The sequence below is a fragment of the Corapipo altera genome, unplaced genomic scaffold (assembly GCF_003945725.1).
Source record: "Corapipo altera isolate COAL_440 unplaced genomic scaffold, ASM394572v1 1, whole genome shotgun sequence".
NCBI classification, from domain to species: domain Eukaryota; kingdom Metazoa; phylum Chordata; class Aves; order Passeriformes; family Pipridae; genus Corapipo; species Corapipo altera.
Genome location: NW_020884873.1, coordinates 42,573,720 through 42,595,300, shown reverse-complemented (window position 1 = coordinate 42,595,300; position 21,581 = coordinate 42,573,720). Strand labels below are relative to the sequence as shown.

General features: G+C 37.1%; 1 protein-coding gene across 1 annotated transcript in view; it reads left to right on the top strand.

Moving 5' to 3' along the window:
• Nucleotides 1–3,785: 3,785 nt before the first annotated feature.
• Nucleotides 3,786–21,581, top strand: part of TFEC (transcription factor EC) — a 91,942-nt gene continuing 74,146 nt past the window's right edge. The window contains exon 1 of the mRNA XM_027667574.1: nt 3,786–3,986. Within this exon, the coding sequence (XP_027523375.1) occupies nt 3,786–3,986 (201 nt within the window). The remainder of the gene's footprint in view (nt 3,987–21,581) is intronic.

Below are 21,581 nucleotides of genomic sequence, written 5' to 3'. Positions count from 1 at the left end.
AAGGACTGCAAGATTAGGTTCTTAGTATGCAAGTGTGACCACCAAACAGGCATGATAAGACTGCAGTGACCAGGAAGGGTCAGGTACAGCCATCTTCTCAGTTTTCATATTTCAGAACTTTGTGGATATTCATGCTGAATTCGTTTGGTCAAAAAAGGAGAGGGGGCCAGTGAGGTAAAGAGAAATCGTTCACACTGCAGAACAGCTGGGAAGCAACACTAGCTAGTCCCTTGGCTGAGGCAGCCTGGTGCTCAGGCACAAGATGAAGGTGACCTAGGAACATGGGAAGACTTTGGTTTTTACTGGGCTTTAGTCAGGAGCTGACTATGCACATACCTGTAGAACAGGTAATTAATGCAGGCATAATAGATCAAAGTACGAAAGAACTCTCTGTGGCTAAGGAACAACATTAGCAATTAGGAGATATAGTACAATTTACTTTATTTTTGAATCAGCATAGATATGTTAGCTAGATTGTTCCCCAGCTTTTCCTCTTGCTTGTGTCTATTGGAAGGAAATGCTGTGGGAAGCTGCGCTGTAGTTTTTGTGATGTAAATAATATCAGAGCCTCGGTTGAAGGTGCTCTGAAAGAGCAAAGCCAGATCCTTGTCCTTACAATTATTCTAGACACTCAAACATTGCTCTATGCAGAATTGCAGGGGTCAGTATTAGTGGAGTAAGTTTCAGAAGTGATGTTTATTTTGTGAGCAAAAAGAAGAGGGGATACTGGAGTGTTGAAACTTGCATTTTTATGCAGTTACAGTTACTCTCTCTTTAGTGTATACTAGCTGGTAAAAAATACCTTGACAGAGCCTTGGTCAAAAGTAAAAATCTCCCAAGGCTTTGTTCTTCTCCACTGCTGTTGCTGGCACAACCAAGGATGTTCTACATAATATTTTAAAATTTTTGTTTTGTTCTTCAATATGTATTAGTGCATAACAGTTATTTAGTGGTTATTATAGTTTAACAGGTTTGTAAAATTTTTTTAAAGGACCCTAAGCAGGCATTGGCATAACAGGGAAGGAATTCTATGTGCCAGAAACATCACGCACATTTTAAAAGGCCCTGTTGATATACATTGAAACATTGGCTAAATTAATAATCTCCATTTGAATAGAATAGAATAGTTCAGTTGGAAGGGATCTACAGCGATCATCTAGCCTGACTGCATGGCCACTTCAGGCCTGAAGGCAGTGGCTGTTTGGGTTTTTTGGCATTGACTCTGGAGAGAGTCATGAATTGTTTCTACAGGTAGATCAACAGCAAAATGAAGACTAAAGAAAAAGAAAAATTATGCACAATCAACCTGATAGACTTCTACAGTGAGACTATTAGCCTGGTAGACCCACCTTAGAGCAGTGTGTGTTGTTTACCTTGACTTTCATAAGGCCTTTGAAGCTCTCTCCTACAGTGTCATCACAGACAAACTGATGAATTTTTAAATAGACAGTAGATGGTGATTAAATCGAAAATTGGGTGAACTGCTGAGCTCAAAGTGTTGTGATCAACTTTGCAAAGACTATCTGGACACCAGTAACTAGTAGTGTTCCTCAGGGCTTAGTACTGAGTCCAGTATAGCTAAAAATCTACATTCATAACCTAGATGATGGGACAGAGTTCAATTTTCCAAACAACAGAGAATCAGGAGGACTGGTTGCTCTATGAAATGATTGTGTTGCTCTTCAGAGGGACTATCTGGAGAAATGGGTTGACAGGAATCTCAAAAAATTCAACAAATGAACATGCCAAATTTCCAATGCACCTGGGGAGAAGTAACTGCATGAATGAGTGCAGGCTGACACTGGCCATCTAGGAAGGAGCTTTGCAGAGAAGGCCCTGGGGGTTCTGATGGGCCATGAGCCCACAGCACACCCTTTCAGCAAGGAAATCCAGCAGCCTCATCTTGGGTGCATCAGGGACAACACTGCATCACTACATTAAGGGTGTGATCCTTTTCCTCTCCTGAGCACCGTGGAGGCTACAGCTGGAGTGCTGGGTTCAGTTCTGGGCTGTGTGGTATGAGAAGGACATGGATGTACTGGAGTCAGTCTAGCAAGGGGCCACAAAGATATTAAAGAGCTTAGAGTTTGTGAGTTATGAGAAGAGAGTGAAAGAGCTACCATTGTTCAGTCTGGAGCACAGAAGGCTCAGGATGAATTTCATATATGTATACATACCTGCTGGACTGGGAGGACAAAATGTGGAGCCAGGGTCTTGGTGCCCAATGACAGGTCAAGAGTCAATAGGCACAAACTGTAATGGGCGGAATTTCAATTCCTCATGACAAAAAAAAATAGTGTATGCATGGTCATACACTGGAATAGGTTACTTGGGCAGGCTGTGGAGTCTCTGTCCTTGGAGATATTTAAAACTCAACATGGCCCTGAGAAACATACTGTGGTTGATCCTGTTTTGAGCAGGGCAGCTGGACTAGATGATGCCCAGAGGTCTTTCCAATCTCACCCATGATGGGATTTTGTGGTACATCATAATAAACTCTGCTGTGGTTATCAGAGATTTTAGAAAGCTTCTTTATTCCTTTTTTTTCTTCTCAACCTGAAGGAAAAATCTTGTCATCAATAAAAAAAGGGTTTCTCACACTGTGGTGTACCACTTCCCTCATTTTGCTTTCTGTTTAACTGATAGTGCTTTTTGCCAGGGCTTGGGCCAAGGAACCAGAGATCTAATGTCTCATGCTGTTCATATTACATAAAAACTTCACACTGCAGTGAATTAGTGATTGTGTTCAAGCCTCACTGTTTTTCCTGGGGGCAAAGGCAGTATACACCAGTATAAATGTGCTTTTATTTTGAGGAGTTGGAGGCTGATACTTTTTACTGTGAGTAGTTCAGATATAAGTTTTTTTCCCCAGAGTTATTTACTTTTGAAAGGGTGACTCTTTCCAGGAACCAATCCTTGTCTATATGTGGCAGTTTAGAAACCGGACTGTGAAAATATTTCTTCTTCTAAACATAGAATGATAATGTGGATGGTTGTTAGCAACGCAATTCCTCCAGCAAATGGGAATGGTTACTGCATACAGAATCAATTTTGCCTTCATTACTTTTCAAGTGGTTGCTTAAATATATATAGTATCTGCTATAGAGCAAGTAGAAAGCAGAATGGGGAAAAATGAAGGCTTCTCATTTCTGTTGTGGTCCTTTTTTTTTTTAACTGGCAGTTGTTCCTGTTTTCAAGTGTTTGTTTCTACTTTAATGAGGATACCAACTTTCATCCAGCGAGATGTGTGGGTCACTTTGTTAGCTCACTTGTGCACACCAAGGTAACACACCAGCTGGAAATTTTGACTTTTAGCGGAATTATTTTTCCTCAGCAAATGGCTTTCCTTTTGACACATTTTAATGTACTTGCACACTGAGAGGAAGAGTGGGTGAACAGAAAACAGACTGTTTTATTAACCCAGCAGTCACCTTTGAGATTCATACGTGTCCACTTTTTTCTTGCCTTTGTACCTAATCCCAAGAGACTGGTACCTGGCTTCCCTTGGAATAACAAAGTCAGTCACAAATCTCCAAACATGACTGTTAACTGAATGCCAACTGTTTCTTCTCATCTTTTTTTTTTTTTTTTCTTCAGTAGTATGTTAGGGATTGTGTCCTTATGGGTGCCCTATAATCATAACATTAATTTGGGTTTATATTTAAGGATTTTTTCTTTCAATAGTAGAGTAGAGTTCAAAAAAATAAATTGCTGCTTCTATTTTGTGTGTGTTTTATAGTGATTTTTTCAGCTCTGCTAATAGTGGAAAGGGAAGAAATAAAGCAATGCTGCAGGCACTGACTGGACTACAGTTTCAGCTCAGAGGAAAGCTACAGGATCAAAAGTGGCCAGACAAGCACCCTCGAGAAGAAACCCATGCACATTATTCACAGTGTCACATGCCAGTTTCACAGCATCCTGCATTTAATGGATCTTTTCCGATGGGAACTCACTTTTCATCAGACAAAGCTCCGGCAATTTCAGAGGTACCTATATTACCAACAGATATTTACAAAGCGTATTTTGGAATGCTGTGTTATCTGTAGAAAGCTATTCTTAATTGTAACATGATTAGCTCATTTTGGAGTGCACCTAAGTGAAATCCAGGAGGAAGGTGAGGGTGAAGCTGTTGAAATTAATATGTCCTAAAAAATACATAGGGCTCAAGCAAGGAAATATCAGGGTATTAACTACCTAGGTCTTGTCCCTGTGCTGCCTCAAAACATGTTCTTTGAATCATTAACCTTAGGATCAACTTTCTACTGATCCATGGCTGACAATTTACACTCTGTCTTCCTTTTGGATAATGGAATGTCTCTGGAGTTTTCTTTCCACATCACAACATAATTCAAGGCAGCAGACAAGCTAAGAGCCAGCCGGGGGGCAGCAGGAACAGGGTCCAGCAGCTCCCTGTTTGCTTCAACGCGCTGTGGCAGAGCAGGCAGCATCTCATGATAAGGGGAGAGAGGATGCTGCCTCCTGGCAAATCTGTGTCTGACAGATGTGGTTTTGGCATCAGCCATTTGGGTATTTTTTTCTTGCACTGTTGTTGACAGCCTAGGGCAGTTCTGGGCTGTAGTCTGGACTCCAAAGTCCAAGGACAGGTGATGGGCAAGTGGTTTGGTACAGTGGTGACGGTGTAAGGGACAATATTGCACAGGCTACCCACTCCTTCATCTCAGTAGAGTGTGTGCAGGGGTGCATAGCTACCCCACACCAGCCACATCACCTATTACAAGCTGTTACAGAATGGATGCTTAAAACCCATCACTGAACAGATCAGATGACACCACCATATTTCTCTCTATTTGGAAGTAACTGTGGTATTTCAAATACCACATGGTGGCAGCTGTTGATAAAGGCTGGTACTAGTTTGTTTTTCGTTTTTTAAACTGAGGGATGATAAATACCAGCCAGGTTTCAGACATTTCAGACGTTACATCAGGAATGTCCTGATAACTTGGTATCTGATGCACTGACCCTTTCTTTCCCATTTAACAGTGGGACTGAAAATAAAATATAAATAGAGATTCAACTACTATCTAAACTCTGAATCCAACAATGAATATTTTAAACCATTCTTTGACTGCTAATAAACTTTCCTCCAGTTCTTACCACTCCCTTTCACTTCTGGGTTATCTCCACTCTCCTGTTCCTCCAGTGTTCCTCACTGTAGCCTGGGGAAAAGAAGTTTTAGAAAAATAATAAAGTTTTTATTTATTCCTTGCAGCTTTTCTGCCCCTGTGGGCATTTGTCTGCCTGTCTGGCTAATGCGCTGTAATGAATCTTCTCTCTGCCATACACATACATATCGTCCTATCAATCAGTGAGAGGAAATGCTGAGTGTGGTGAGCACTAACAAGCACTCAGAGGGGGCAGTACACCAGTGCAGTGGCATGCTACTTTCCCTACAGACTGCTTTAATTGGGGGAACATAAATGAGGCAGCATGTGGCTGGCACCATGTCTTCTTACCAGTCTCTCTGCTTTGGCAAACTGACCCTTTCTGCTTCAACTTTCAGGGCAGTGCTAACCCTCCTCTAGCTCCTGTTGGAAGGCAAGTCCCTCTCAACCTCTTTGGAATCTCTGGGTTAACTCAGGCAGCTGGAGCTGCTGGAGGATCTCGGTTGCAGAGGCTGGCGGGTGCTGAAGAACCTGTGGGCATAGCGCTTTGCAAGTCAGAAATCACAATGAAAAGAGAAGTGGGGAAAGGTGGAGAAAAGGAGAGGCTAAGGAAAATTATAGCAAGGGGGAGACAGGAGAGGGAAATGGTGAAAGAAATAGGAGGTAGGTAAGCTGGAAGAACTGAGGAAAACTGGTGACAAAGCAAGTAAGTGGAGAGAAAAAGATAAAGAAGTAAAGAAAAAAAAGATGTGGAAAGTCATATATTACTGGAGAGAAATACTAGAAGCAAAAAATAAAAAAGAGAAAAAACTAAAAATATTCTTATGCATAAGTCAGGGTAGTCAGGGTGGACAGGAAGCAACATCTCCAGAAGGTCTCAAAGAAGATTGGGTCACCAGAGGAATTTTTCAAGACAGGTTTCAGGATTTAGACAAGAAATCATGCCCAATCCATATCTAAGTAGTAGCATTTTAAGGTACATATCTAAAGATAGGTTGACTTCTAGACATGATTTCTTTTCACCCTTTCGTGGAGTCCCAGCATGCCATTAAGGACTCACTGTCATTACCCTGTAGCAAGACATATGATTGAGTAAATTTTCTACTGGAGATTTCACAGCAAAACCAATCTCTCCTTTTTTGGCTGTCAAGAAGGAGAAAAGGGATTTGTTGAGAAGAATGGAGGACTTATAAACCTCTGAGGAATTATAACATATAAAGTGGGATCTTGGAGTTGACAGCATGTAAGGACAGACCATTATACCTTTCTACAAGTCCCAAATTTTCTTTGCATGCATGGAAGTTCTGGTGTTCATAAGTGTAGCATGTTTGCACTGCTGTCAAAGGATAAAAAATCTTTCATTGCCTAGAGTGAGCACAAATGTGTAATCTATCTTGAGTGAAGATTTACAATAGAATGCCACTGAGAACATTGTCTTTGAGATCAAGGATTTGGGAAGTAGCAAAAAAGGGTTAGTTTGGTATTTTAGGAAAACAGTAGCAAAGGCCTAAGAAAGAGAGTTTGAGGTCTGAGGCCTCTTTGTGACACAAAACTTGGATCCAGATTAATTTCTCTGTTGATCAAGGGAAGTCACCTCTGCTCTCCAGGAAGGCAGGTTAACTTATAGAAATACACAAGGAAGTAAAAGAGTGGCCAGATTTTCCTCTGCAGTATTTGTAAGCCCTATAAACTTCAGTTTTAGCAAGCATCCTGACTGAAGATTTTGAAAGAAAATCCGGATGAAAGCAGGATGCCATTTGTTACTCAAAAAGTGTGACTTCCGCTCCTGAATGAATACCTGATAAGGTGAAAGGCAATGTGTTGTGAGAAACGTCATCTGGCAGTCACTGGGCAAAGGACTAGGTTCCTGTTCTCTCTGTTTACACCCTGCTGCCCTTTTCTCAGGAGTGTTCAGTATATTAGTGAAAGTTCAGCTTAGATACTGACTAGAAACACATTTTGAAGGAAAATTTGTTTTTTCTAGGAATGGTTTTTAATAAATACTAGTTTTGGTGGAAATTTTTATTTGGCAAGCAATCAAAGGAAACTAACTATTTAGTATTTCAGGTTGCCACTCATCTTGTTTCCTGTCTCATCTTTTAATGGACACATTTGGATGGAGGTTGAATTATTTAATTTATATATATATTCCTTCTGCAGCTTATCCCATCTCCATGGTGTGCCTGTTTGTTGTCGTTAATAGAATGTGTGTTCCCAAGTTTTGCATTGTGTATGTCCTTTGCAAAGACCATTGGTGACTTTTAGTTAATTATCATTGCTAAAACCAGAAATAGTAATTAAAATACAAACATTCAAAGTATGATACATTCCCTGGTGAAGAGGTATTATGATAGGAAAAACTTAGTTGCTGTGACAGTATTTTAAAAGAGTTAGTTTATTCATAATAAATAGCAAAAAAATGGTTGATATGGGACTTTTTAAGAAAGCATGAAAAAAGATATGTGACTTATGGAAAACTGATTTTGTCAAAAAAAATTGTATCTCTTTGGATCTGATTTCAAGTTTGATTGATAGAACTAAGATTGTTCATATAGTATAGTCATGTTTCTTCAAGGTGCTTGATTAGTACCCATGCCAAATTTACTTTCTGTGCAATAACTGGATCAATAAACTAAATAACTGACAGATTTGAAAATGAATTTGGAAGTGGGAGATCATTGCTGATTTTTGACATAGTCCTTTAGAGTAGTACAATAGTAGTACAATAATGACCTTTTGGCCCAGTGCTACATAAATGTATTATCAACTATATCAAACATCTTGTCAACGACTGAAAACATTTTAAGTAAGTGACTTATTTGCTGAGGGGGTGGAGAAGAGTGCAGCATAGAATAGCATGGACTTTTCAAACTGTCAAACTATGTGCATAACTAAATAATGTGTATTTTAATGTGAAGTATAAAAACTGCACTTCAGAAAATGAAAAAAATCAAGATGGAATGGAATGGTGCGGAATGGAATGGTGCGGAATGGAATGGAACGGAGCAGAATAGAATAGAATCAAATGGAAAATAAAGATCATCAGGTCCATTGATAACCTAACACTGCCAAGTCCACTACTAAACCCTGTCCCTAGGTGCCATGTCTACATCTCTTTTAAATATCTCCCAGAATGGTGACTCAACCACTTCCCTGGGAAGCCTCTTTCAGTGCTTGACAACTCTTTATGTGAAGAAATTTTTTTCTAATATCCAATCTAAACCTCCCCTGGAGCAACTTGAAGACATTTCCTCTTGTCCTTTTGGGGCTTTTTATGCTAGAAACCTGTAATTTTGTCAAAGACATATGAGTCAGAGACCTTGAGCAACTGGAAATGAGCTGCCAGAGTAACACTGCAGCAAAATAATAAATCAGATTTTTATATCTAAAAATGTATATAAGCAAATAAACAATACTTTAATAGGGCTGTGGATTCTGATTTACCTTTGTATTTGAGGCTGGTCTGACCATTACTGGATGCTGTGTCAATTCATATCTCGAGAGACCCAGTAGGAAACTTGCAGGAAGATGAGGACTAGCCGAAGAGTCCAGCAAATTATAAAAGTATAAAAAATATTTAAATTATCATGAAAGATTTGAGGAGCATTATCTGTTTAACCAGTGCAAAATGAAATTTAAAGGCAACCCTCAGAAAAATCCACCAACAGCTAAGAGATACTAAAACACTGAGAACACGCTCTCCAATACACACAGCAAAGGTATGCAGGGGACAGTGATTGGAAGCTAATTTCAGGCACCTGAGTAATGAGTAATTACACAAGAGTAACACTTGACTGTATACATGGGGAAAAGCTGTGCATTAACCACTTTAAAATCCCCACTCTACTATGATTTTCTGTATGAGTGGCTAGGGAGAATAATACTGTTGCAGTGACCTGGGACACTGAGGAAGCTTGGAGACAAGCTTCTCACAAACATGTCTAAAATTGGCTACGTTTCTTTTGGAAATAATCGTCTTAAACTGTTGGGGCTTAATTTTAATACTTACTCTTTAAAAACCTTTCTGCAGGCAAATTTTATGTTTTAAAACAGAACAAGTCCAGTCCAGACATTGCTAGGAGGGAAGTCATGGCTTTTTAAAGTATTTTGAAAGTCACAAATACCTTAAAAGTCCTGTGCTGCCTACCTTATATTTCCCATGTCGAGAGTCTCATTTACCCAGTGTCTGCCACACTGACATCCTTTCAGTTCCTTTTTCAGATGTCTTCTGCTGATTGAAGCAACTCCCATACTTCATACAACAATGCAAACACTTTCTTAAGCTGATTTTTTTTTAGTGAATTGGCACATAATTTGATAGATTTTTGATGGATTAGGAGATGGTATGAGAGGGAGAATAGAATGGCAGTGTCTTACTACTCCCACAAAAATACATCATTTTAAAGCATGAAAATGCACTATGTATTCAAGAAGAACCTTTTCAGATCCATGCATATATCCCATCTGCTCAATAATCTGTTTCAGAATACCCTCACTGACATCTCTCCTATCTCTGAAACAGGTATCTACATCTGAACTAGATGCTTTATCAATTTTTTGTAGCCAGTGGGGCAAGCAGGCCTGTTTAAAATCCAATTTATCTGGTTTATCTTAGGCATTTACTTTGAAGTAAGATGGAACACACCCTCAAAGTGACTTTTTTCTTGCTGTTGACTTAAAGTCTAGATAATTAGCTTGGATGTAGGCATCTTCATTTTCTCATACACACAGTCAAATGAGTTCCACCTCTATGTCTTTTGCTTCAGAAAATGTATAGAATTTTTAAAACTTCCTGATTCCACTTTAAAATTAGCTTATGAGCTAATGCTTGAGGGTTAAAATTTAATTTTGTCAAATTGCCACAAGTAAAGTAATTGAGGCTATTATGCTTTTTAAGTCTTCCTAGACTGTTTGCTGAAGCAGTTTGTAGCAGCACAACTATCTGTGTCTGTAGCTTGTTTCATGGCAGTCATTTAAAATACATTACTTTTTAATTTTGTGCGCTATAGTATTTTTATTTTTAATGTAATACATTTATTAATACTAAGAAAATCTTTAGAGTTTATATTGATATTTATACCATGAGAAAGAGTATATAGAGAAGAGGAAGAGTGGAAATTATGTGAAGAGGCTCATAAATAAGAGAGAAAGGGCAAATGGGAAGGAGAGCAAAATACCTCTTGGAAAATCTGGAAAGAGGAGGAGCAGAATGGAGACCAAAAGATATGAGTAAGCGGGAAATAAATAGAGAGATCTGTCTAGGATCCTCAGGCTCACTCATTATTTTGTAGACTTTTATAATATCTCTTCTTTTCTTCTCCTTTTCAAACTTCACAGACTTCATCTTTTTAACCTTACAGTGTGTAAAGTCTACAGTCTCAATTCTTTCTCCCATATACCTCATCATTTTTTGGTCATTTTTTAGACCTCTTTATTTTTGCTATGTCTATTCTTGCACACTACTCTTCACGTCTGAGCACAGCTGTTGACCTACTTCTGTGCGATAATTCCCATAGCATGGAAATCACTGATGTCGCTGCGACTGAAAGAGTAAGTTCAGCAGGTCCATCACCTTCATCAGTTGAAGAAAGCATTAACGCTGAATCAAAAGCTGATTTTTGACTCAAAATTAGAATCACAGGTAACAATTTTCTAAGGACTTGAAGATGTCTACTGTAAGGATGGTTCAGTCTGAAGTCTATTGTGATTCTTTGTATAAAGGAGGCCAAGAATTGTGGAAGACAGATCTAAGAAGAAAAATAGCCATGATTTAATCATAGGATGTCCTGATTTCTATCCATGTGTTCCTAACTCAGAACCCTGAGCAACAGTAAGCTGTCTGTCCACACTTGCACATTTAAGTATGTCCAGGACATGTGCAGGCAGTCAGCCTCTCAGCAACTCTTAGAAGAGTTCCTGGCACGGTTTTAGCCTATGCCTACTAGTGCTCTCCCTCACTGAGGTTTGGAAGTTACAGGGTCCTGGGACAATTCATAACAGCATTTTGCAAACAGTTATGTTCTTCTAGTTGGTCAAGAATTCAGTGAAAAGAATATGGGCTCTTCCATGACTTCTGGGCTCAGTGTCCACCACCATTCCTAAGCCAATTTTATGAATAAAATTATAGCTTGAGTGGGTCCTGTAAAACTTCTCTTTTGACAACTATGTGCTCTTCAATGTATATTTCAAAATAGGTGGTACAAATAGGGGTAGAACCCATTTTCAAGCATTTTTTATTTTTACTTTTAATTTTTTTTTTCCATGGGGAATATGAACAGGTTTTACAATTGTAAAGTAGACAGCAATAGTGCAAACACTGCTGTCTCTACCTTGAAGGCATTTGGGCTTTTCTAGTGTTAATGAAAGGCGACTCAGTTTCTTGTCACCTGCAACAGAGAAAAGCTCCACAGACTTGCAAAAAAGATCAGCATTTTTTGAAATGCTGGCCCAGCATTAAAAGCATAACAGGACTGCCAGCCTACTATCGACTTCACTGTAAAAGTGAGGACCATGATGGGAGTTAGAAGTCCGATATAAGTCTACAGCTGACAGTCATACTATTCCTGAACTGACAAATGGCAGCCAGGCAAGAAGTAGTCAAGCTGAAGGGTCACTAGGGAAAAAAGAGCTTTGAAACAGCAGTGCTAGTCTCTATGACAAGGGTTATAGTAATTGAATTTTGAAAAGATCTGAATGTTGAGAATTAAGTATTATACACTGCATTACTAATTATATAACAGATAATATTAATGATTCTTATGCAAGTGTTTGTTAAACCTGTAATTCAGATTTAATGAATAACCAATGGTCTTTTTTATAAGAAAGAATCCCACACTTAATTTGTAAGATTAATCTTATTTAAAGCAAAAATTCTCTCTCTGAATAGCTGGTGGTATTCAACCTAAATTAGCATGTGCTGAAGTGAGCAGTTGAGACTGGTCTGACATTTATTAGGACAAATGCATAAAGGCTGTGCTGTGGCAATATCATTTAATTGTCAGGGCAATTAGTTGCCACTTTGGATATCAGAATTGTCACTGAGTTAAAAAAAAAATAAGGGAGGAAGACACAGCACAAATAGTTTCCTTTTTAACTGGAAATTGTGTCTGAATTTTATCTTGCTCATAGAATTGTGAATACGATAGCACAGATCAGACTCAGACATAACAGAGGAAAAGTTATCACTTTAAAAATGGTTGGTCTACTTGTGACTTCAAACCAATTCTTAATTTTATAAAAAAATGTATAAATCACTGGGTACTAGGGTAAAATTCCCTGTAGTGTTTATGGTTCCCTTACATCCCTAGAAAAATCAGGATTGTTTGTTTTCTTTTCAACTATATGAATATATTTAAAATAAAAAGCCCTTCATGCATTATTCTTTGAGCCTTAGTTCATTTGCTCTGAAGCTTGTGTAGATCTTAAGCAAATCATATGTGCATATTGTCCAGAAGCTTGACTCCTATCTCTTACTTTAAGAGCTTTCTTAGTTTGAAAAATATTCATAGAGTTATATTCTTTCAATATTCAAGTAAACTGTCCATTGCATGAGAAAGTCCTCTTCAACTGCCCTCCTTTATTTCTTTTTTGTTCTCATGTGTTTTCTAGGGAAATTTGCAATCAGTGTTGCATATCTGCCATGTAATGTTAACACAGTAGAGCCACAAAAATACAGCATAGAAATGGGAGTCTTTTTAGCTCAAGGCTCTGATTCCAAGTGCAGTGTCTGGAAGCCTATACTCTGGCAGCTTGTGCAATGGGTGGCTTTTGGATTAATATAGGAATGTAAAGCTATAAGTTCTTAATCTTCATAAAGAATGACAACCATCTCTAAATGGCTAGAGCCTATGTGTTCATCCTGTCCTCTGCTCCTCACTAAAGTGGGATTTATTTGTTTCAAATCTGTCCAGATCAACTTCTACAGACTATCCTTTTCATGTGTAGGCCACTTCTGTATCTGGACAGATTGGAAAAAGTGATTAGATGATTCTCTGCTTTAAAAGGGGGAAATTTAGGGAAATTTTAAATCAAACTTTGGGAAGAATTTAGTGAGATTTTTATTTTGGATATACTGGAGACCTCTGGGCTATATTGTGATCCAGCTGTGTGGAACGAGAATTTTGCTTATCTCAGCTGCCATTTACTAGCCCTGCAATGGTGGCAATATATCTCATACATTTTTTCAAAACTATTTCCAGCCATCCCAAAATGTCAGTATTTTTTACCATGAGGCAGATGATCTTTTCTAATTAACTAGCCTGTCTACTTTCTGAGCAGTACCAGACAGATTTCATTTATAGCTATATAATAATTGAATTAGCTTCTGTACATTATTTTCTGTGTAAGGGTGTAGGACTTGTGGAGGCCAGCACTTCAAAACTTGAGAAAGTGATACTTTTTTCAGAGACAGGACATTAAAAATGAGAGCTATAATAAAATTTATAGATTGATTGATTTGTGGTTTAACTTATTTTGTTAGAGTCAGAGGTAAACAGATTGAAATGAATGAAAATTCCAGATAGACTCACAGGTAGTTGAAATCAAACTGAAAATATGATTGCAGTAGTGTCAAGATGTCATGATTTATCTATGATTACATGCAAGTTCAACAAAACAACAGAGGTTGAAGCCAATCTGATTCAAGACATCTCACATATTTTCCATCATGGTGTTTCCTCTTTTATTGTCAGCCTTGTTTCTTCTAAACCGTTGTTGATCTCTGGTATGACGTGATCTTGAGTACACCATCTTTCCTCACACTGATTGCTGCTGTACCTACTGCCATGAAATTTTTTTATTAGTAAACTTAATACGAAGCAACCCTCAGTGATCAACTTTACCCATGAAAGTATTACTCTTTCTTTTCTTTTGCGTAGTTTTTATCTGTTATAATATCAGGGCCAGATTTTTGAAATATGCAGCAACTGATGCTTGTTTCCAAATCTCTGTAGCATCTTCCTGTACTATTTTGAAGAAGAGCACTTCATCATTCTCTGGTATTTCCTGAAGCGCATTTTTCCAGAAATGAAGTACATGGATTCTGTCAATAGAAACCTGTGGCAGATCTTGGTCTTGATTTCTCCACTGGTTGGAAGGAAACAAAAAAAGCTAAGCGTGTCTCCCATCTGTCCTGTTTCACAGCTGGTTCTGTACTAGTTTAGTTATACTTCAAATGTCCCGCTGTACGAACTTTTAATCAGTAAAACATGATGTGTCTCATATTTGCCTCTGAGAAAAGGATACAAACAGCTCTTTATAGCTGATGTCAGCATTTTTTGATTTTATAGGGAATTTTAGGACATTACAATTTTATTTCAGAAGTCAAATGTACTCCCTGAAACAGAAAGCATCTTCACTTTGGATCATTGTATCTTATGCTGTAGAGGTAGTTACTCAAAATGCAGGGGAAATTAAATGATTTATTGCCCATCAAATGCAAATACAAAATAAAGCACAAAAAATTCAGCATGAGTAAAGAAACACAGGAATTCTTTGTCAAAAATTCAGTTGCCTGCTCTTTACTTCATAGTATAGAAACATATGTTTGGTCCACCTAACATTTTTCACCTAATGTTTATCCTTTCTCAGGAGACAGCTATTTGAATGCAATAATTTGCATCTGTGAGATTGCTTAAATCTCACAAAGCTGAGAACCAGAGAAATTGGTAATGAAGAAAAGTGTAACAAACAGAAATGGCTTTGGTGCTCTTCAAAGGAGAATACCTGTTGTGAATGGTAACAACTTTTTCTTGTGTCCATAAATATAAAGGAAGAAAAGGCACTGTTATTCTACAGCCAAGATAGTTTTCAAAGCAATGCTACCTGTAGAGATTGTCAAGAAAGCAGAAAAACCACAATAACCCCCATATCTTTAGCATTCCACATTCCACTTATTTCACCCAGGGCTGCATATTTATTTTGAGATTAATTTAGTACATGTAGTGTACATTTGCCAAGTTTTTTTTTCCCCTATTTAAATCTTCAATTCCAAAGTTATGTATTAATCCTATTACTGCTAATTGAGAGAAGTCTGCAGTCTTTTTGAGTTAGGTGAAGTTCAAGTTGTAATTGGTATCAAAGAAAGGTACAATGCAAGAACTGCATATTAATATTTAACTCTTACCATTTTATTATTTCCACTTGAAAATTACAGCAGTGGTTAAAAGACCTTTTTATGAGTTCATGAGGGTAGTGAATTGGAGACTATGGGATGAGATTTTTCATTCATGCAGCAAGATCATCAAAAATTGCTCTGTAAGAAGTGTAAATGAAATATTATACTGGTGCCCAGTAGTACTGGTTATAGCTACAGGTCTCTCAGTACTCCCATTATGAAATTTTGCTTATAGGTTAAGTAGTTGCACTGTAAAATTTTGCTCAAGGCTAATACAGCATACAAGATTCTAACCCATGAGCTATTTTGTTTTAAATCTTCCATTTAGTCTTTTGCAGATAACTGGAAATTGTGCTAGCTGTAGATGATGTTTTGGATTTGAGTACTTTTTAAATGACTGTGCTTTTAAAGCAGAACATCTCATAAGATATGCACACAATGGTGGATTAATTCCTTATGACTGAAAATAAGCACAAAGACCACCCAGGACAAAGACCACCTCTTTGATTTCAGATTCCTAAACAAGAACATTTAATCATACATTTGTTCAAAGACGCAAATGATGAATTTGTTCAAAGGTCAAAGAAACAAAAAAAAAAGGCCATTGACTTGGTGGCTTTGGAAATAATTTCTACCCCTGATTAAACAATATTTATAAAATCAGTTAATGAAGAATTTCTGTAAGTTTTATTTTGCCATTTTTTCTGATTTTTATGCATTGGGAATTACAGGTTTTGGCTTTAATTATGCCTATAGTGCATGTTCACCATGATAACCTTGGGACTGCTATAATCAATGATTTGAGAATAAACTGGAGAGAGACCAGAACACAGGAATCATTTTAGAAGTGTATCTTGCTGAAATATCACAAAAAACATGCGAAAGAAAAGGTGCTTGAGAGGAAGAATAATGATAAGAAGTAATGCTGGAAGTCAGAGTAAACAAGTAAAGAGATCAAACACAGAAAGGAAGCAAAGAAGAGATGAAAAATTAGGGAGAAGAGCACTGAAAACAGCAGAGCAAAGTGGACACAGTTGGAAATACTGTATCTCAACCATTCACTTTACATTAGATGTGAAAAAGTGTGATAACAATTGCTTATTTTTTCTATTGAAAGTTTTGTCCATCACAGGAACATTGAAGATAGTATAAACAGGTGATTTGGCCAAAATGTATAACTAACAATGTTAGAAAAAGTTGTTCCAAAGTGAAATATTTGATTCTAAAACCCTACTCTATGCACTATGATTTCAGATATTCAAAGCTTTTTTATTTATTTGCCAATTTTTTTTGTTGCATTATAAGGTCAGACCAAAACTGCGTCCATGCAGGTCTGGTAACTTTGTGAGGTGCATTAATACAACTGCAATCATAGACAATTCCATATGCAGAAAAAATCTCAGTTGCTTTCTAAAGCAAATGGAAGCTTTAGGGTTTTTTGTGTTGTTTGGTTTGGGTTTTTTTGACAAAAGATTATGAAACTAATACTGGATTGGAACCACATGATAAACATAAGATTGTAACTTTTATTAGTGCTGTTGCAAATCATAGATATATTTCTAAAGAATAGACTTCACATCTTGTTCATATCTAGACCATGAATAATTGAACTGTGTCCTGCCTTTTTAATATTGAAAGAGGCAGATTACAGTTACAGGCCAAAGGGTGTGAATAATTAAAAATAGATTGCAATAGGTCTGGAGATAAGCTATGGTATCTAACACAGGAAGAATGAAAAAAAAAATAATGTTCCTGCAAAAACCTCCAACTGACTTAGTGAGAATTTACTTTGAAAAATTCAGTGGGATGGAATACAAATAAGCAATGTAATCCACTTTGTGTTACTGAAAATGTGAATTTTGTAGCTTAAGTGATAATATTAATAGTTAAAATACATTTCATACAGAGTGCTTGAAGTATCTTCCAGATCATTCAAACTCTAATATTAGTTCTGTTTCTAGATTTTTCCTTTAATTAGTAAAATTACCAACAAGATTACAATACAAATATTAAGTTCATACCTTTTAGGTGTTGGGGACCATTGACTCCAGCATCCTTTCATATATGTTTATGCTAAATAATTTTTTGTCCCCCACTGAGATTTTGACAATATAATATGAATTTTAAAGTTTCACCCCCCAGGCTTACTGTAAGAAAGGTGTCACACATTGCAGGTAATAATTTAAGATGCAGAGACACACATTCAATTCCTCATAGTATAAGGCTTATCTTCCAGAAACACCTAAATGGATCCAGCATTTTAGTAATGTAAATAATAGACATCTAATTAAAGTTAGTTGCCCAAGTCTCCCTCTGTGATGACCCATAAGAGACAAGCACCTCCTGAGGACTTAAAAAAAAAAAAAAAGAAATAATCCTGTCTTTATATAGTGTCTCTCAGAGGTATCTGAAAGCGATTTACTTTCTGGAGGTCCTTTCTCTTGCTATTGTCCAAAAGACAGACTTTTTCCTGACATAGACTAGAAAACTATCTCTTAGAGATGAATGTCATGTGTGATGAATGCACAAAATTATCCAGGGACCTGAGTTTAGGTAGGAAATTGCACCAGACTCTTTGATGTCTTTGTGTAGGAGGTAACCACTGAGCCATTCTTCTTGCAAGCCAGATGATCTTCCTTGAGAGACAGTCAACTTCTCTTATAGCCAAGTGAAGCACGAAGTCTTTTCTTCCCTTCAAGTCAGTAACATACACTTCATTCTTTCACAGCAGGATCAGCACCTCTTACAACAAATACAGCTCCACAAATGACTGTGAGATGCTAAAGCTCATATTTTAGGATAGTGATACAGACAACTTTATGACCCGCCTGACAAGTGTGCTCATCTTACAGCCTTCTGCTCCTCTGGTGCTGACCACTGCTGTAAGCAGAACAAGACGAACTGGTAATGTGATATCTTCCAATATCTAACACAAAATATTTCACGTTAGGTGCTATGTGTTAACTATCCGGAGTGTACACAATGCGAAAAAATTACCTACAGTAGTTCTGCAAAACACAAACATCACTTCCCTGCAGACGGGCTAAGGATTGCCACCTGTAAGCCAAGAGACCTGGGAACAATTTCAAAGTCCGCTGATAACCATTTGACTTTACTGACCTTTACTTTCAGTCTGCAAAAGCACTATATTTAGGGTTGCACAAAGAATCATTCTGTATTCAAAAAGAAAAATAAGCTGTGAAAACATTTTGAAAGCATTCCAGCCAGGGATACATTGAAGAGACTTGGCCTGACAAGACACTCCACTGGTTCATATTTAAATCATTATTAAAAAAACATGCTATGGAAGGTATTATTTTGGATCACAGGCAATAAAGCTTATGGGGAATCCAGCTCTTTGAAACCTTATGTTTTTATGAATAAAATTAAACACAAATAAAAAGAAAAAAAGTTCCACAAATCTGCAAAACTTTTCTGTGCTCTTATTTAAGATCTTTATATCAAGTCAGGCCTTGGTGTGTACGGGGGTAATTTAAGCACAGTTTCTGCCAAAAGAAGTGCTGGTGACAATTCAAAAGTGATTCCCTCACTGCTGTGCTACAGTTAATGGGTCATTCTTCTGGTAGAAGCAGTATTGCTTCTAAAAAATGTGATGATATTCTGCAGATAGAAACATCTTTCTCTGCATTATGCCCATTGATTCAAAAAACAATAAAAATCTGTGGAATACGGACTTGGAAGAAATGAAGCATAACTGGACTTTATTCTCAAAAATAACAAAATAAAAGAATCCACTAGAAGGTGTAGGCTCTTGTCAATAGTATTTTTCTGATTATTTGTTATACTCAATATATAAATATATATATCACCCCCTCTAAGCATACATACAAATGCTTAAAATATCCTCTATATATATGTGTGAATGTGTGGAAGTGTATATAAAGGTCAAAAGCTGTGATGAGTAGTCTGTTTCTTCTTTTGATGTCTGCTATTTACTACATATTAAATTCACTGAATTCATATTCTCAATCATATCTGTTCTTACTTAACATTAGAGAGTTGTTCCACAAGAATTCTTCACATTATGAGAAAACACAATTTTTTTAAAATAACATTTGCTGAAACAGCATTATTCCTTCTGTATTGTCTCATCTTCATATCACTGTAGATGTGTGGTTTTGTGGTTTTGTGGGATTCAAAGGATACCATGGTGACTTTGTAACTTCTCTGAAATCAGTTGAGAGTTTTGGATTTCATGTAAAACCTCCTAAAATTCCTATAAATTCAGATTCAACAAATACATTTGATTTTTGTTTTTATAAGGAGAGGTACTATGGAAATCCACAGTAGCCTATGCTAATAGCCTTCTGTTACCTCCCATAGGGAAGAAATCTGTGGTACTTCTTTAAGTTGTGTTGTATTAAATAAATAAAAAAACTTTTGAATATGCCTCATAGTGAAGCAATGTTCCTTTCAGGTTCAGTTTCAAAGTGACTTCCATCACTTTCCCAAGGCAGCAATATTTGATAATTTTTAACACAAGATTCCTAAAGAAAAGTGGCATGTTTTGATGGCAGTTTCCATCTGTTTCCTTGCCATCAACCTTTCTTTCCTTCCATCTCAATATTCTTGACCCTGCAGGCCAGTTTCAACAGAACTGCCTTGAGGTGTCATGGAAATCCACAGGTGGATAGGGAAAAAAAGCTTAAATTGTACAATAGGGAAAGTAAGCTCTTCATGAGTCTGCAGAGTCATGAGCAAGGGCAGCAGCTGTGTGGGGACTCTTGGCCTTATGTGGCGCTCTGGCTCAGAAGCCCATGGGCTGAAAGCTCCCTTCCCTGGCAGCAGATGTGATCAACTCTGGAAGATGCAGTGCAATGATCATGAGAAACAATCCAAAACAGGTGACTGGGAGTCCTGGGAGAGAAAGCTTTAAGGGAAGTATAACAGAAATCCATAGGAAACTGCAGTATCGTTCTCACTATTGCTTGTTAGTATGCAACATTCAAATTATATTGTGATGTGTGAAATTGTCATAAGAAGGACTACTGCTATACTTTATTTATCATAGTTCTCCAGCTTACACCCATTTTGAGGCTGATCCTCTGTGTCTATTTTTATACTGCAGTTGTTAAGGCAGTGTAACAAATCAATGCTTTTGACTGGTGTGTTGAATTTTGAACCAGGTTTTGTATTTTTTTTGCTATATTTCAGATATTCCACATCTGAAAATAGATATCCTTTTCCTCTGAACACTTGAGATCCCTCATTTACTTTATCACAGTCCTGTGCAGTGCAGAAAGTTCATGAAAAATGTATAATATTAATGATAATAATAATTCCTGTACTTATTATTCAGGCAAAGTTCCTAATCATTAGCAATAATTTAAAAACAGAACACTAGGCTTTTGCTACTGTTTAAATAAGATATACTGCTTACTAGATAAGAGACAGGATTTAAAATAAGATGCAATTCCCAGGGAAAAAGCTCAATTTCTGAATTGTGTTACTGAAAAAAGAAAGATTCATTAATGTGACTAGTTTCATAATCAGATAATATTCTTGGTGTATTTAACAAAGAGCTAACTTTGGACTGTAGTATTTTAAATGAATATAAGAAGAAGTTTATATATTTTATTTACTGTGTTACTGAGAAGATACTTAACTTGCTTCCACTTTGGAAAAATAGTTGTTTTTAGCTTAATGATGTTCAGTTCTTAAAATGTTCAGGTACTCAGGTTTAAGTCCACCAGGGCAACATATTTTACATACAGTTAAGAATCAAGTTGAGAATAACTACTCTTTCTTAAAGAGGTTTTGTTGCTGTTTGTACTCTTTTTCAAGCTCAAATCAATTGTTCTTGTAGGGAATCAATCCCTATTTCTGTTCTCTGCTGTATTCCATATCTAGTAGAAGTTCAGTTTGTGTCATGGCTCTTGGAGGCCCTTCATTAAAATTCAGAGTTAGGAGTTGAATATTAATCTGTAAGCTGTAATAAGACTATTCACATATGAATTTCTGTTCTTCCTAATTACTTAGGGAGGAAATAATTTACATTTCATACTGCTTTATACATAGAGAAAGGAGTCAAGAAGACTTTCAAACTTAGCTTCCACACATGATATGGGACTTGTGACAGACCTCTGCACTGGGCTGCTCCTGTGGAAGTTGTAAGGAATTGCTATTGACCTCAGCAACAGAGTAATTTCAGAAGGCTCAGCCGTGACTGAAACAGGTCATAGTCAGAAGTTACTGGATAATTCTGTTTGTTCAACCACATCAGTGCCCCAGAGTGCAAAGCATTATATAGACACAGCAAACCACTTCCTTAAGGGCCTTACAGCTAAAAAGGACTTTATTGACAGAAAACACATCTTAAACTT